Here is a 12,688-nt window from a genome sequence, read left to right on the forward strand (position 1 = left end):
CAAACCGCGTACACTACAGGAGGGAAAAGGGAGCTGGGACCGCCTGCCGTGGTGCTGGCGCCAGAGGAAACGTACACCAAGCTGTAGCGCGAGGTACGCGTACAAACCTCACCCACTGCTTGGCGCCTGCGAAGGCCGGCTGCAGCAGGGCTCTCACGGCCTTGTTACCTAATTCAACGGAAATGGAGATGTGCCTTCACCTGCTGCTTCAAGCACCAGAAACAGAGTCTGCTATAAAGCAACCAGCTATATTTTCTTTCTGTCAGCAGCAATCCCCGAAGATGACCAGTATTTCAACTCCAGCAGTTGCTGGGGGGCGAGGGGAACGGTGCAAGATGCTGCTGCCACACGACGTGGTACCTGCTGTATCAGAGAGAATCGCACGCGGCATCCGTCACAACCAAGGCAACCCGTTCCGCAGGGGAGCCTCTGTTAGCACAGCGCAATCGCTGCCCACGGCCCTGCCCTGCCGTGCCGCTGAGCGCCGTCCCCCTGTTGGAATCCACCTGCCTGGGCACGGCGCCTCTCGGAAGCAAACGCGATCACTTCCTAAGTGGTTAGGAGGTAACTGAGAGCGCAGGGCTGACCCGCTCCTTTCCCGCCGGTGGCTCACACGCGCCCCTGAGCGCCCATCAGCCAGGAGCGGGGGGCTGAGGCGCAGCGGTCACAGAAGCCGTTTCCTCTAACGGGCTGGAGACATGCGGGACCAGGCGCCAGCTCTGCCCGCTTATTTACCGACACAACACGGTGCAACATCTCCCTGAAAACAATGTCTGTGGCTCCTTTAATTCTTTTTAAAAACCCAATTGCTGCCAAAGAGACCTCAAACTTCTGAAATCTTCAGAAGTGGTATTTTTGAACGCAAAAGAGTAAGGCTTGGTAGTCCAACTCAGCAATGTTTTTCCAAAGCTAGACTAGTCAAGAAGAAAATTGGCGGGGCTGGCAGAATAAACGGGGCAGCAACACCGGCACTATGGGTAAGGCAAGTCCAAGGGAGTGATAAAACAATCCAAACGGAAAAATAGGAAAGACTGAATTATACAAGAGGGCTTGCAGAAACTTGATTTTTGAGGTGGAAAAGGATGACATAGCAAAAGATATGGCCAAAAGAACAAGCATGGATGTTTATTTTGGCAGCTGCAGATTTTTAATCAAGGAGGGACTGCCTATCAAGACCAAAAGTTACAATAATAAAGATAGGAAATGAGGTAAAGCAGAACAAAAATGAAGCATAGGAACTGGGAGGAGAGGGTGGATTTGGAAACAAGTTTATGCAAGCTTTTATCAGAAAGTGACTATGTAAAAGGACAGGGTGGGTTTTTTTTTCCATTTTGTTTTGTTTTTTAAAGAAACCTCATTCTGGTTTCCCCAGTATATCTGAATCACATCTCACTACCTTAGAGACAAAACGATTGTTAACACTCCCCAGAGTGTAGTTTGGGGGTTTTTTTATGCTTCAAGCTGCTATCTGATAAATACAGATTATTATTGCATCTTACATGTTCATTTGTAAAGAACAGAGTTTAATTTTCAGATTACAAGTTAAACTTGACTTGCAAAGCAACGGAACAAATTGGGTCTGGAGCCTGGGAGAACAAATGTCTCGGCGTGATCACTCTGCATAAAATAGCCACATTGAGAGCAAGGATTTCCCCCCCTTTTGCAGATTTTTCTCTGTTGAAGTTTAACATGCAAGTCATCTCCAAGTATTCAGTCTAAAGGGCTCCAGTACACGAGCACAACCACTGCACTTCTACACCTACTTCACTTCTTTTTGTTTATTTTTGCAGGTACAATACAGAGTATGGCTGTAACCAAAATTCACCCTGGGCAAGTTTTTAAGAGTTGACCCAGTCACCAGTTTATACACAAAGATAAAGATTTCAAACCAGCAGGATTCCTGATTCCTGTGAACGTCTGTCTTTGCCATTCCTGTGCAGCATTCCTGGACATACTGTTCCCCTAAGTAAAGCCCTTCTTACACCACACCCGCACAGCACACCACCTGACGCTACCCTTGCCGGACAGCTGTGCCACAGCTGGCTTCACAGATTCCCTTCCCCTTCAGACGCAGCTCGCTGCATAGCTCCAAGTGCTGCAGGGCCCTCCCACGGCAGCACCGACACGGCTGGAAGGGTTCTCCAAGCGGCAACCTTAGCTCGCCAAGGACGAGGAGGAGCCGTGTAGGCAAGGGCAGCCACGACAGCACAAGACGACGCGCGCTCCCCGGGGCTGCGCACGCAGCACGAGTGCCTTCAGGACCCTGGAAGCTGAAAACACCAAGCAATGCAACATCAAAGAGAAAGGGGCGTTCAAGGGGGGACCAACACCCCGCAGAGCAAGGCAACAGGGCGCTTGTCTAGCAATCCACAGCAAACACGGAGTTAAGTAACTACTGAAATCACTACGTTGCTTTCAGGACTCTCGTGAAAAGGGAGAGGCTTCATCTGGAGCTCCACCCAGAGCCAAACCCTGCTGCGGCCTGCTGCGGCAGCATCCCCACAGCGCAAGGCAGGCTCTGGCGCTACCCTGACAGATGGGGGAGCGCAGAGCATGGTACCCTGCGCTCGCTGCTCCAGAGGTGGTGGACTAGCCCGATGTTCCACGCGCCAAGATGCAGAGTATGCAGCTCTATCCACCTGGAACGTGGAATATGAACAGTCCTCTCCGTTCTGACCGCCCTCTGCCTCGGCGATCCGCACCACCGCAGCTCCACATTCCTAACAGAGCCGCTCCCAAGAGCCACCCGTGTGTCATTTGTATTTCGGAGTCTGACGAATGCCATGAGAAAAGCACCTGTCCCAGTAGAGGAGATCCAGATCTTCCCAGGGGAAAATAACGAGTCTATTAAATAAATGTGATTAGACATAAATGCTTCAAACACAACAGTAACTCTACACAATTTCTCAACCATGTCTTCTGCAGATGATAACAAACCCTGGCAAATATTCACCTACAGCAAAGGAAAATGGCAAAAAATCCCATCTGGATCCATGTTTCTTTTTTCTCCAAACACAGGAGCAAGAATCCACTGGGGAGCTAACTGCAACAACACAAGAGAAATATCTTCTATTTCTCACTGGAGATCGGCGTGCCAAAGCCCTTACTGTCTCTCTTCAGTATTTCATAAATGTGGGCAGAGAAATACAGCTTACTGTTCACTCAGACTTGTGAAAGGGCAATGCCTAGCTACACAGCTGAACAAAACCAAGGGAAAGTACTTTTTCATTTTTGAAGGTCACCGACTCCATGGGAAGCCTTACGCTCCGACTCTTTTTTTACCTGGAGGGAAATATGATTCTGCAGTTTGTTTACTACTTCCTGAAAATACATTTTGCACAGCTAAACCAGCAAAACAAGAGGTCACATTTAAAAAGCTACCAATCCAAACTCCTCCAACACCAGGCTGCATTTACCAGCCCCTTCTTCATCACTCATTGTGTCACAAAGCCAAACCCCAAAACCCCCGAAAGCAGCGCCACGTTTGATCTTGTTTACAGACTGCAACACTCACTCAGACAGGAGTCTTTTTCATACTTCCCAGCTTCCAAAGTGAAGAAAAGCTATGCGAAAAACCAACCACAGAAATTCAACCGCAGCGCCTGGAGGAAAACACAGCGTTTCCAAGGCTGATGCCACAAAACGAGGTCACGTTCTCCTGGAGATTTAAATGAAACAGCCACGTAAGATAACTAATGCTGCTCTAGCGATGCTCCACCGTCGTCTCACCTTGGCAGGCTCACAGAAGTCCCTCTCGCAGCAGACGCAGGTACAGCAGCACCACATAAACATCACCGCGCGGCCATCCACAGCCCTGGCCCCAGCGCCGGGTGCTGCTCGGGCAGCCTCCCGCACTGCCTACCCCGCTCCATCCATCTGCCGGGCGCAGCGGGCCCCGGGCTCGCGCTGCACCCACAGCGCGCCGCTGCCAAAGCGAGCATCGCTGTGTGCACAGCTCCCGCGCCGCTGCCGCGGGCGAACGCGCCTCTCCTTCGGCTGGGCGCATCTGCTCCAGGCGCGGACGGGGGCCAGGGCCGCACGATTTAAAGCTACACGGCTGTCCATGCTGTGCTCGACGCAGGACGCTATTTTTAAAACTGCGCCTTTGAGCCAAAAAAATGGTGCAGGGCAACAGACAGCCAAATCGGGAGCAAATCAATAGAATCAAGGCGATGTACGCGTCCCTCAGCACGCACAAAACAATGGAGTTGGTAGCAAGGTTCGAGCAGAACTAAAAATGGAGATTCAAAGGCACACAGCAGGACGTAAATCCAACTATAAATAACTTGCTCTATTTATAGCACCACTGAAATACTGCTATTTAATAATCACTAAATACAACTTTCAGAAGACCAATGTGATCTCCTGGAAGGCTGAAACTCTTAATTAGAAAGTAACGGCCACAGAAGGACTCGAGTACAACACAGAGCCAGCAACAGCATTTTAACCACCGCAGTCAGCGGTGCGAGAAGGAACCTCACACCTCTTCCCCGCTACCCTCCACCTCCCTGTCAAAGAAAAGGTGTTTTACTGTCGTGTTTAGAAGACGCGAAGCAAGGCTCATCACCCCGTTTGTGACAGCGCTGACCCACAGCGCCTTATGCCACCAAGCCCAACTCCTTCAGACTCATTTTTAAAAAACCAAAAAGCCACCCTCACCTCACGGCTGCCTCCCTGTCTCAGTGGTGTTTCCTGTTCACAGGAAATACTGTTACTCCCCTAGGACAGAGACCGATGATCACAAAGCCAAGCCATACATAATCTGAGATCTCCCGAACCATTAATTCACAGTACGCAAGGTGCTCCCAAGGCTGACGTACCAGGAACTGCCAGAAATGACACAACGGAAGTGGGCTTTTGGAAGTTCCTGCAGCGCCAGCTGCACAGCGTGTCTGCAACCAGCACCAGTACAAGGACATAGCTTTCCGTTTTTCCTTTTTGTCCGCCCCTGCGAGCCAGGTGACTCCCAGAGGCTCTGACAGACATTACAGTGGTTGGGTTTGGCAGGTCTGGGGCTTTTTAAAAATCATTCTCCTAACTCGCAGCAATGCACAGGTCACGTACAAATTTGACTCCATGGTACTTTTTGTGGACGCTTCTGTGATGTTGAAGAACAGGACACAAAGAGCAAAGGATGAAGGAAAAGCAAAAAGGAAGGTGGCAATCGAAACAGTACGTGTGCAATTCTGCAACCGGGCTGCACGCAGCCGCCAAACCGCAACACGTCGCGCAGTCTCCGGTACGGACCTGGGCTCGCAGCGAGAGCTTACTGTCATTTCGCCAACACGCAGCCACAAACACCAGCACTGGTCCACCAGCAACGCCCCCTCCTAATCCCGTTCGATAACGCACTGCCACAACGCACGTTGCCCCACAGCCCTTCCCTTTCAGCAGCTCTGCGCATCAGGCAGAGATCCCAGGACGCACTACTGCAGCCCCTGAAGCAGAAACACGTGCAGAACACGGATGAAAATCCAGACAGCCTAACCGACCGTATCACCGCGTATTCAGAACTGCAAACTAGTGCCTGAAAATGACTGCACAAACCAGAAACTACAGGAAATCTAGTTCAACTCACACATGTATTACCTTTTCTCTGTGGGCATTCTCAGGGTTGAATGGTTAAGAGAGTCTCTAAAAACTGATTACCTTATGGGAATATCAGATATTGCGATTCTCTGCTCACGAGAGCACCGCTCTAACAAACGGCACACCGAATTCAACCCAGCAAAGTCGTAAAGAAGGCTTTTAACGGGAAACGTTAGTGTCACTCACTGACCTACACAAATGAGGATTCCTCCCACATCTGCAGAATCTTTGCAATCAGCCAGTCAGGTGGGGCACGCAGAAGAGCATTACAGCAACGCACTGCGCGGCCTTGCGTAACGCTGCATTGCGCTGCACGCTGCCAGACAACTTCTGGCTTCATTGGCCGCGCTCCAGACCAGCTGGGAGCAAGAACCAGGCCAAAAGGCACCCACCCTGTTGCGAGAGTCTAGTGAGACATCTCCGCTAAAAACCTGTCCAGGCTAAATACAGAAACCGAAACAATTTCTGTACTTGTGCAAGTTCAGGGCGCACACTAGATTTTGCATGGCAATCTAACACAACAACAAGAAATTCAAACAAACAACATAAAAGGTCACAACTCACTTTTCCAGGGAACTGTTCTACATTCTCACGGCAGATTTCACTCTCAAAAACCAGTATCTATACAGAGAAACCAACGGACTTCTAAGACCTTTTATCTGCTGAGGGCAGCAGATCCCGTGTAACGGGGGTGAAAGGGAAGGGAGGTGAAATTCCTTGTACTCAACGTCACCGGCCTTATTTAGGAAGCAGTTTATGTCGGGTACGACCCAGCTTGGTTCACAGGAATTCTACTGCTATTCAGATAGATAAATTCACCATACAAAGCAATGAACACACCCATGAAAACATGCTCATTATTCTACTAAATACAATCACACAACCTTCATGAGCTTTACAGAGCAACAAAACCAAACCCAACCTACCAGGCTGTGTATCACCTCCATTAAGAGGCATCAGGCTCACTCCTCGCCGAAGAGGAATGCACTTTTCTCCAGGAAGTTCTGATACACTCCCAAAGCGTGGCAACAGTGCACTGCCGTTCCGTGCTGTTAAAAGTAGATTTCTATACCCGCAAAGAAATAGAAACATCATAAAAGGAGCACCAACAGCTAGTCTTCCATGCAAACAAAATTCAAACAACTCCGGCAAGTTGCAACCCTGCAGCGAGCTGGTGCAAGTCCCGCTGCGGCAACGACTCCCGTGCGGTGCTGCCCTCGCCTCGGTTCTCCAAAGCCTCGCTCAGCAGAAGCCAAAACCACCAGCAGAAGCCAGAGGATGGGATCAAGCCTCGACAGCGTGGGGGGACACAGATGTTCCCAGCTAAGAACAGAAAAAGCCCCGTCAATTGAGACAGCACTGAGAAGAGCAGGGAGGGGATGCGGGCACCGCGCGCCCGAGGCCCTCGCTGCGCCGGGCGGTCTCCCCGCACCTCCCCTCGGCCGGGTCCCCAGATGCATCAGCAGCCAGGGAGGCGCAGCAATGGGCAGCTCGTTGCCACTTGCAGCCTTCTTTCCTGAAGTTGCGCAGTGAAACTGCAGAGAGTAGGGATGGTGGGGGGGGCAAATGAGCTTTGATGCAGCTTAAAAACTTACAGAGATTAGATGCTCATATGACCCCTGTAACAAGATGAGAACTCTTTCCAAGACCCTTTAGAACCAAGAATTTTAGGGACAAAATACAGTAGGAGCTAGATCCATATATTGGGGAAATCTGAATGCTGCCAAATATTAAGTAATGCAAAATACGAAGCAAGAGTGAGAAACCCGTGGAAAACTCAACAACTGAGTCGTGATCCTTCCTGCACTGAGCTGCTCCCTGGAGCGGTGCTTAGACTGCGGAGAAGAGGCGACCTCCAGGCCCTCTCCTCCATCTAGAGCATCTCACACGTGAAGTGCCTCTTCCGAACACCCCAGGCGCGCTGCCAGCTGACGGGAAGAGAAGCCGGAGTTAGCAGCTCCTCACAGCAACAACCGAACAGCACGCTCCGCACCGGTGAGCCTGGGAAAACGAGGACACAACAGCAACAGCTGCAGGAAGACAAAACCCTGAAACTGAAGCGGCAGAGGAGTCTAAAAGGCAGATTATAATTACCAGAAGGAAACTGGGCCAGCACTGCAGCAGGACATCCTTGATTTGGCTCTAAGTGCTCGACAGACACAAAGAGCCAGGGGCTCAGGACCGTGGCTGGGCACCGTGGGGGTACAGGGCTGTGCCCCTGCCTCCCCGGGACCCCGCGCGCAGCCCCGCTCCGGGACTAGCCCGCGTGTGCGGAAACCCAGCGCCCGGGAAGGGTGGCCACACGCCGGTACAGCCCGGGCACCACCTGCGCCCTCAGCGCCATTCCCAGCAATCCGAGGCCCACAGCGCGGTGGGCATGGTTAGGAGAAAAATCAGATCCACAGTTTGCTAGTTTATGTGATACATAGGATATAACCGTCCTGTCAGGCTTGGGACGCTGCTCTTTCGCAAGCTTTTACGGTTTGGATTTCTGAGCTCCGTTACTCCCTTCTGAGACCACTGCACGTAAAGACGTGGGCACACCAGGTAGAACTGGGAGAGGTGAAAAGCAAGCACATGCTCCAACCCCACGTGCTAGCGCTAGACCCGTCTCCTCATCAGAGCGTATCCCGGCACGGACTTCTCCTGCAGCAGAAACTGCATCGCTCCGTTCAATACAGAGCCATGTAAAACCAGAGAGGGACATCTGGAGAAATAGAGGCTGAGCTCTGAATTCAGCATGTGCAAAACAGAAGCTTCAGTAATCTATGGCAAAACAAATGTATAGGTTTGGTTTGGTTTTTGTTTTGTTTTAAATCCAGTACTGAAACTAGCCATTAATTAAGATCCTGGGTTTGGAATACCTGTTCAGACACAGGTCCTGCTTCTGGGGTTAAACCAAGACAAACTCATCAAGTTACAGGTATGCAAGAGCTTCTGCATTATACCTTCTGTCTCTTTATACATCTGGAAATTTTTCACGCTTCCAAGCGTAGTTACAAAGAAATAAAACTTTAAGTTAGCGACATCAGGGATAAATTTCCACCTCTGACTGTCCTCGAAGGGGGTACTTGAAGAGGTGTACAGCTCACAAATCCTGAATATTAGCTATAAAAAGCCAGCTGAGGAACCTGCTTCTGTCACTCTGTCACTCCCAATAGTTTCAGGACTAACACTTCAAAGAGAATCTCTTCTAAATGTAAGCCTTAGTCAGCCATTTCCATATGGATGACGCAGCTCCAGCCCGCCCCTCCAAGGGAAGGGGAACTACACGGTTGCGTAGGATAAAAGAGCAGATGCAGCTGAAGGCGGAAAGCCAGCCACCGACAGAAGCACGGTCCATGGCGAAACGCTACACACGATCGCCCCGCGCACAGCGCGCTCCTGACCATTAACGAGTCATCACCAGCAGGCAGGGTCGGAAGGAGACAAGCGAGGAAAGCAAGGCTGCATAGGTGCGTATGTACGTGCATGTGCACAGCAAGGAAGGGAAGTGTGTGCACGCAAGCGCATATATGAGGAGAAGGAAGGAAGGGGAGAAGCAAAGGAACAATTCATTATTAAAACCTTAAGACAGGAGGACTTGCTTGGTAGCCAACGCATTTTAAACAAGTATCACATCCAGCAACTTCTGCGTGGATGTGCATGTTAGGTTTTCCTTTTCGTAACTCTTGATGCTCCCAGGAGTCACAGCTTTCAGGCTAAACCGATTTCTTCACCATGTACTTTTTGTGCTGGACTGAATCTGTGGTTGTACGTTGTAAATACCATTTCAGATTTCATATTAGCAAATACCAAGCTAAAATGTATTTATCAGAATACATGTGAACTGTACAGTGTACACATTAGTTTTATCCACTTGCAATTATAAAACAGTAAAATCATTGCAAACATTGTCACAGTTTTCAAGTTAGTAATCTATATTGTTTAGCGTGGTTTTTCTGGCAGTTCAACTAGAACCACGTGTGAGCAACTGAGCACAGAGCCCGCGGACTAACACCAAAGCTCACCACAATCAGCAAACATTGCCCGAGTTCAACTGGGACTGCGCTCTCAGCATCAGTCAACCCATTTTCAGGACTGCAGAAAGAAAACATTCTTTCTAAAGTACAAAGAATTCCTAATTCTCCTGATCTGCTTGAAACGTAACAGGGCCAGCTTTCTTCTAACTAAACTAGGAAATCCCCCCTAGATAAATCCAAAGTGACTGCAATTTTAGGCAAGGAGTACAAACCAGCTGCTTTAAAAGATCGCTTCAGCTCCAAAGGACTCTGTGGAGACAGACAGCAGGCTGGAAGATGCTCGAGCAGTTTAATCCCTTAACCAGAACAGCAGCCCCCGAGAAATACGGATCTTCAGGAACTACCTTGCACCCCTACTAACACTGCAAACCTTATTCTTGATACGGCACTTGAATCCATCAACAAGAAATGTCATCCTCCTTCCCTGCTCATTAGCTTGCTCCTGAAGAACAGCTGAGTTGTGTGGCTCTTTCTAAGTCTTGGTAAACGGGACTCTCGACGCCGGGAGCTGCAATAAACACACGCCTCATCGCTGAAATGTTTCACCTCGGTTTGGGCAGTGCTGCATGACGCAGTGATGAACCGCAGAGTTTTCCTGTCTCACAGCCTCCACCATGGCCATCATCGCCTGGGGTCGCATCGTGGGTTATTTTCGGGTCCTAGTTTTCCAGGCATGCTTTTCCTTGTACCTGGGGTAAAGGGATCTCAACCACACTGAAAATGCCAGCCTGATAAAATACAGAAGCAGAAAGAAAAACGGGAAAGAGAAAAGGATCTCATTTTTGTGCTAGTAAAACCTCTGGACCCACAAACTGGGTGGGTTTCCTTCCCTGAGAGGGAGGTGGTGTATCTCAGGAAAGGAAACCTTTCTCCCTAACCTTTTTAAAAGCTACTGCTACTGCTTTCAGGGCAAGGAGGATCCCCTCTAAAAACCACTGACTTCAAAAATCTTATTTGCCAGACAAAGAAAAGCTATTTTTAGTATAAAATGACACAACAGAATGAGAGTTTGCGGTGAAGGTTTCAAACGGGCCATATTACCCACAGTTTCTCTTCACAGCTGGTAAAGCTCTAAGCCTTCAGGTACAGACCTCAGCAAGTCAGCTACTGGCAATGCTGAAAGCACAATCTGATCAGCCATGTCAGCCCAGGGTTTGTGCCCATTTTGCAGCTGCTGCTAACCTGATAGGCACTTCAAGCTGAACAAGGATGTCTCTTGGTAGGAGGTACTGATGTCTTCCACTGTCACAGTGCAGACGGAGGCTTCGGCGAGTAATGGGAGGAACTGATGGAGTTTAAAAATAATTTTATTTAAACACCTACCTGAATCTTTGCATCTGTTTCTGCAATATGTAATATTAAATATTTAAGAGCTCTCAAAAAACTGTATGTTCACTTCTCAGTTTTGTCCAGATACAGAAATTGGTTATAGTTAACTTTGATTTCATAATTTTGCTACATTTCTGTGGAACTTCTAGAAAGGGCAACACTTAGTAATGAGAATTACATCCTCTAAACTTACCAATGCCTACTAACAGGATGTACGAGTATGTCCGCAGTTAATTTATTTACAATATTCTGCTTAAGTAAACAGGTGGAAAAGTTAGAGAGCTTGCTACCATAAAGCCTTAAAATGAACAGAGATTACTGAAAATGCAAAGCCACAAGATTTGCCTTTACTGACTAGGACTTTATACAGCCAGCAAAGAGTTAATAACCAAACGCTACTCCTGGACCAACAATCTCAGTGATAAGAGGCATCTTGCATAAGGCCTTCTGGTTAACTATGCAGTGATTAGTAATCTGCACAGCTGCAAGACCTAATCACAGATACCTGGGCTTGATCCACATTAACCCCCGCAACTGAAAGCCAACAGTCTGTTCCCATGCTCACCAGGCAGGGCCAAGGGCTAGGGCCACATGAACGGGCTTGCTGGCACACGCAAAGTGCAAACCCTGCGCGACTGCAAAAGCTGCAGTAACCTCATGGGCTAAGGTACCATTTGGATCAGAAGCACTTCAAGCTAATGCATTATTTAGCATTTACCTTCCCATGTAAGCTCCTAGACTTCAAAGTCACTGCACAGAAGTGGAGTTCCCCTCCTCTGTACATTCCCACTGGGATAAAGTTAGGTTTGACTCTCTTTGTCAGTTTTAGATTTCACTCAGGAGTTGCTCTGTGCAGGACTTGTTCACAGTTATGCCCCAGTTTTATTCACCGTAAGATCAACGGCCCTTCCTTTCCCCAGACACCTTTCCAGAAGTATCCGAAATGTTTCTACCGGCACATACTAATGAGAGAGAGAAAGGTTAGTCCATGAACGCCGCACCCTGTATCCCTGGTGTGAAGTGCGGCCGCACTGAGGGTGCTTTTTCTAACCAGTGTAGCACACCAAACCACGGCAGGCTGTGATGATGCGCCCGATGATTCGTAACTAAAGTACTACCTAATGCCAAGCCACCGCCAGAGTCGTTGGAGCCGGCAGATGGCCCCACGAACCAGGCTGGAGAGCACACCGGCGTGTGAACGGGCAGGTCATCCTTCAGGAGGCTGTCGACATCGGGGACGTTTTCCAAGGGCGTTCTCCTGATTACTGCTGCATCAAATCAACTTTCCCACAGTAACGATGAGAGCAATCCGGTTGCTGTCTGCCAAATTGCAACCAGACCAGATTTGCATACATGGTTAAGAGGATGTCCATTTAGAAAAGGACTTCTCAGTATTTAGAGCCTAGTGTGGAGACACTTTAAGAAGTTTTTGCTGAACCTGTCTATTCCAGCTATTCACGCGATGATCCCAAACCTCACTTGACGCTAATTTGTCAGTACTGATTAAGCTCCATTTCCAAATGTAGAATGGAACCTTAAAGACTTCCACCCAAAGGACATGCAAAACTGCATGAAATCCCATGAAAGCAAAGGAGATCTTTGTGCAAATGAAAATTCTAGCTTGGGAGTATAAGAACAAGTCAGAAGATTGCTGGTCTTGAATGGAAATGGCTGACTGACTTTTCTTCGTCTTGAGAAACCAACATCCACCCCTCTCGCTGTACCCGTGCTGTCAGTGGGCCCGATCC

The 12,688-nt window shown here is 49.0% G+C and overlaps 1 protein-coding gene across 11 annotated transcripts in view; it reads right to left on the reverse strand.

Annotated features, from left to right (window-relative positions):
* TMCC1 (transmembrane and coiled-coil domain family 1) overlaps positions 1-12,688 on the reverse strand; it is a 110,580-nt gene that overhangs the window by 21,672 nt on the left and 76,220 nt on the right. The window contains exon 1 of one of the 11 annotated variants that reach the window (XM_086756010.1): positions 9,982-10,339. The exons of 8 other annotated variants lie outside the window; for them this stretch is intronic. In XM_086756010.1, the coding sequence (XP_086612136.1) occupies positions 9,982-10,026 (45 nt within the window). In that variant the 5' untranslated portion in view covers positions 10,027-10,339. Of the gene's footprint in view, positions 1-3,729; positions 3,855-6,515; positions 6,650-9,981; positions 10,340-12,688 lie in introns of those variants that run through there. 2 more of the 11 variants (XM_086756014.1, XM_086756009.1) reach the window with 2 other exon arrangements.

Source organism: Chlamydotis macqueenii, chromosome 10 (genome assembly GCF_036417535.1).
Source record: "Chlamydotis macqueenii isolate bChlMac1 chromosome 10, bChlMac1.mat, whole genome shotgun sequence".
Lineage (NCBI taxonomy): Eukaryota > Metazoa > Chordata > Aves > Otidiformes > Otididae > Chlamydotis > Chlamydotis macqueenii.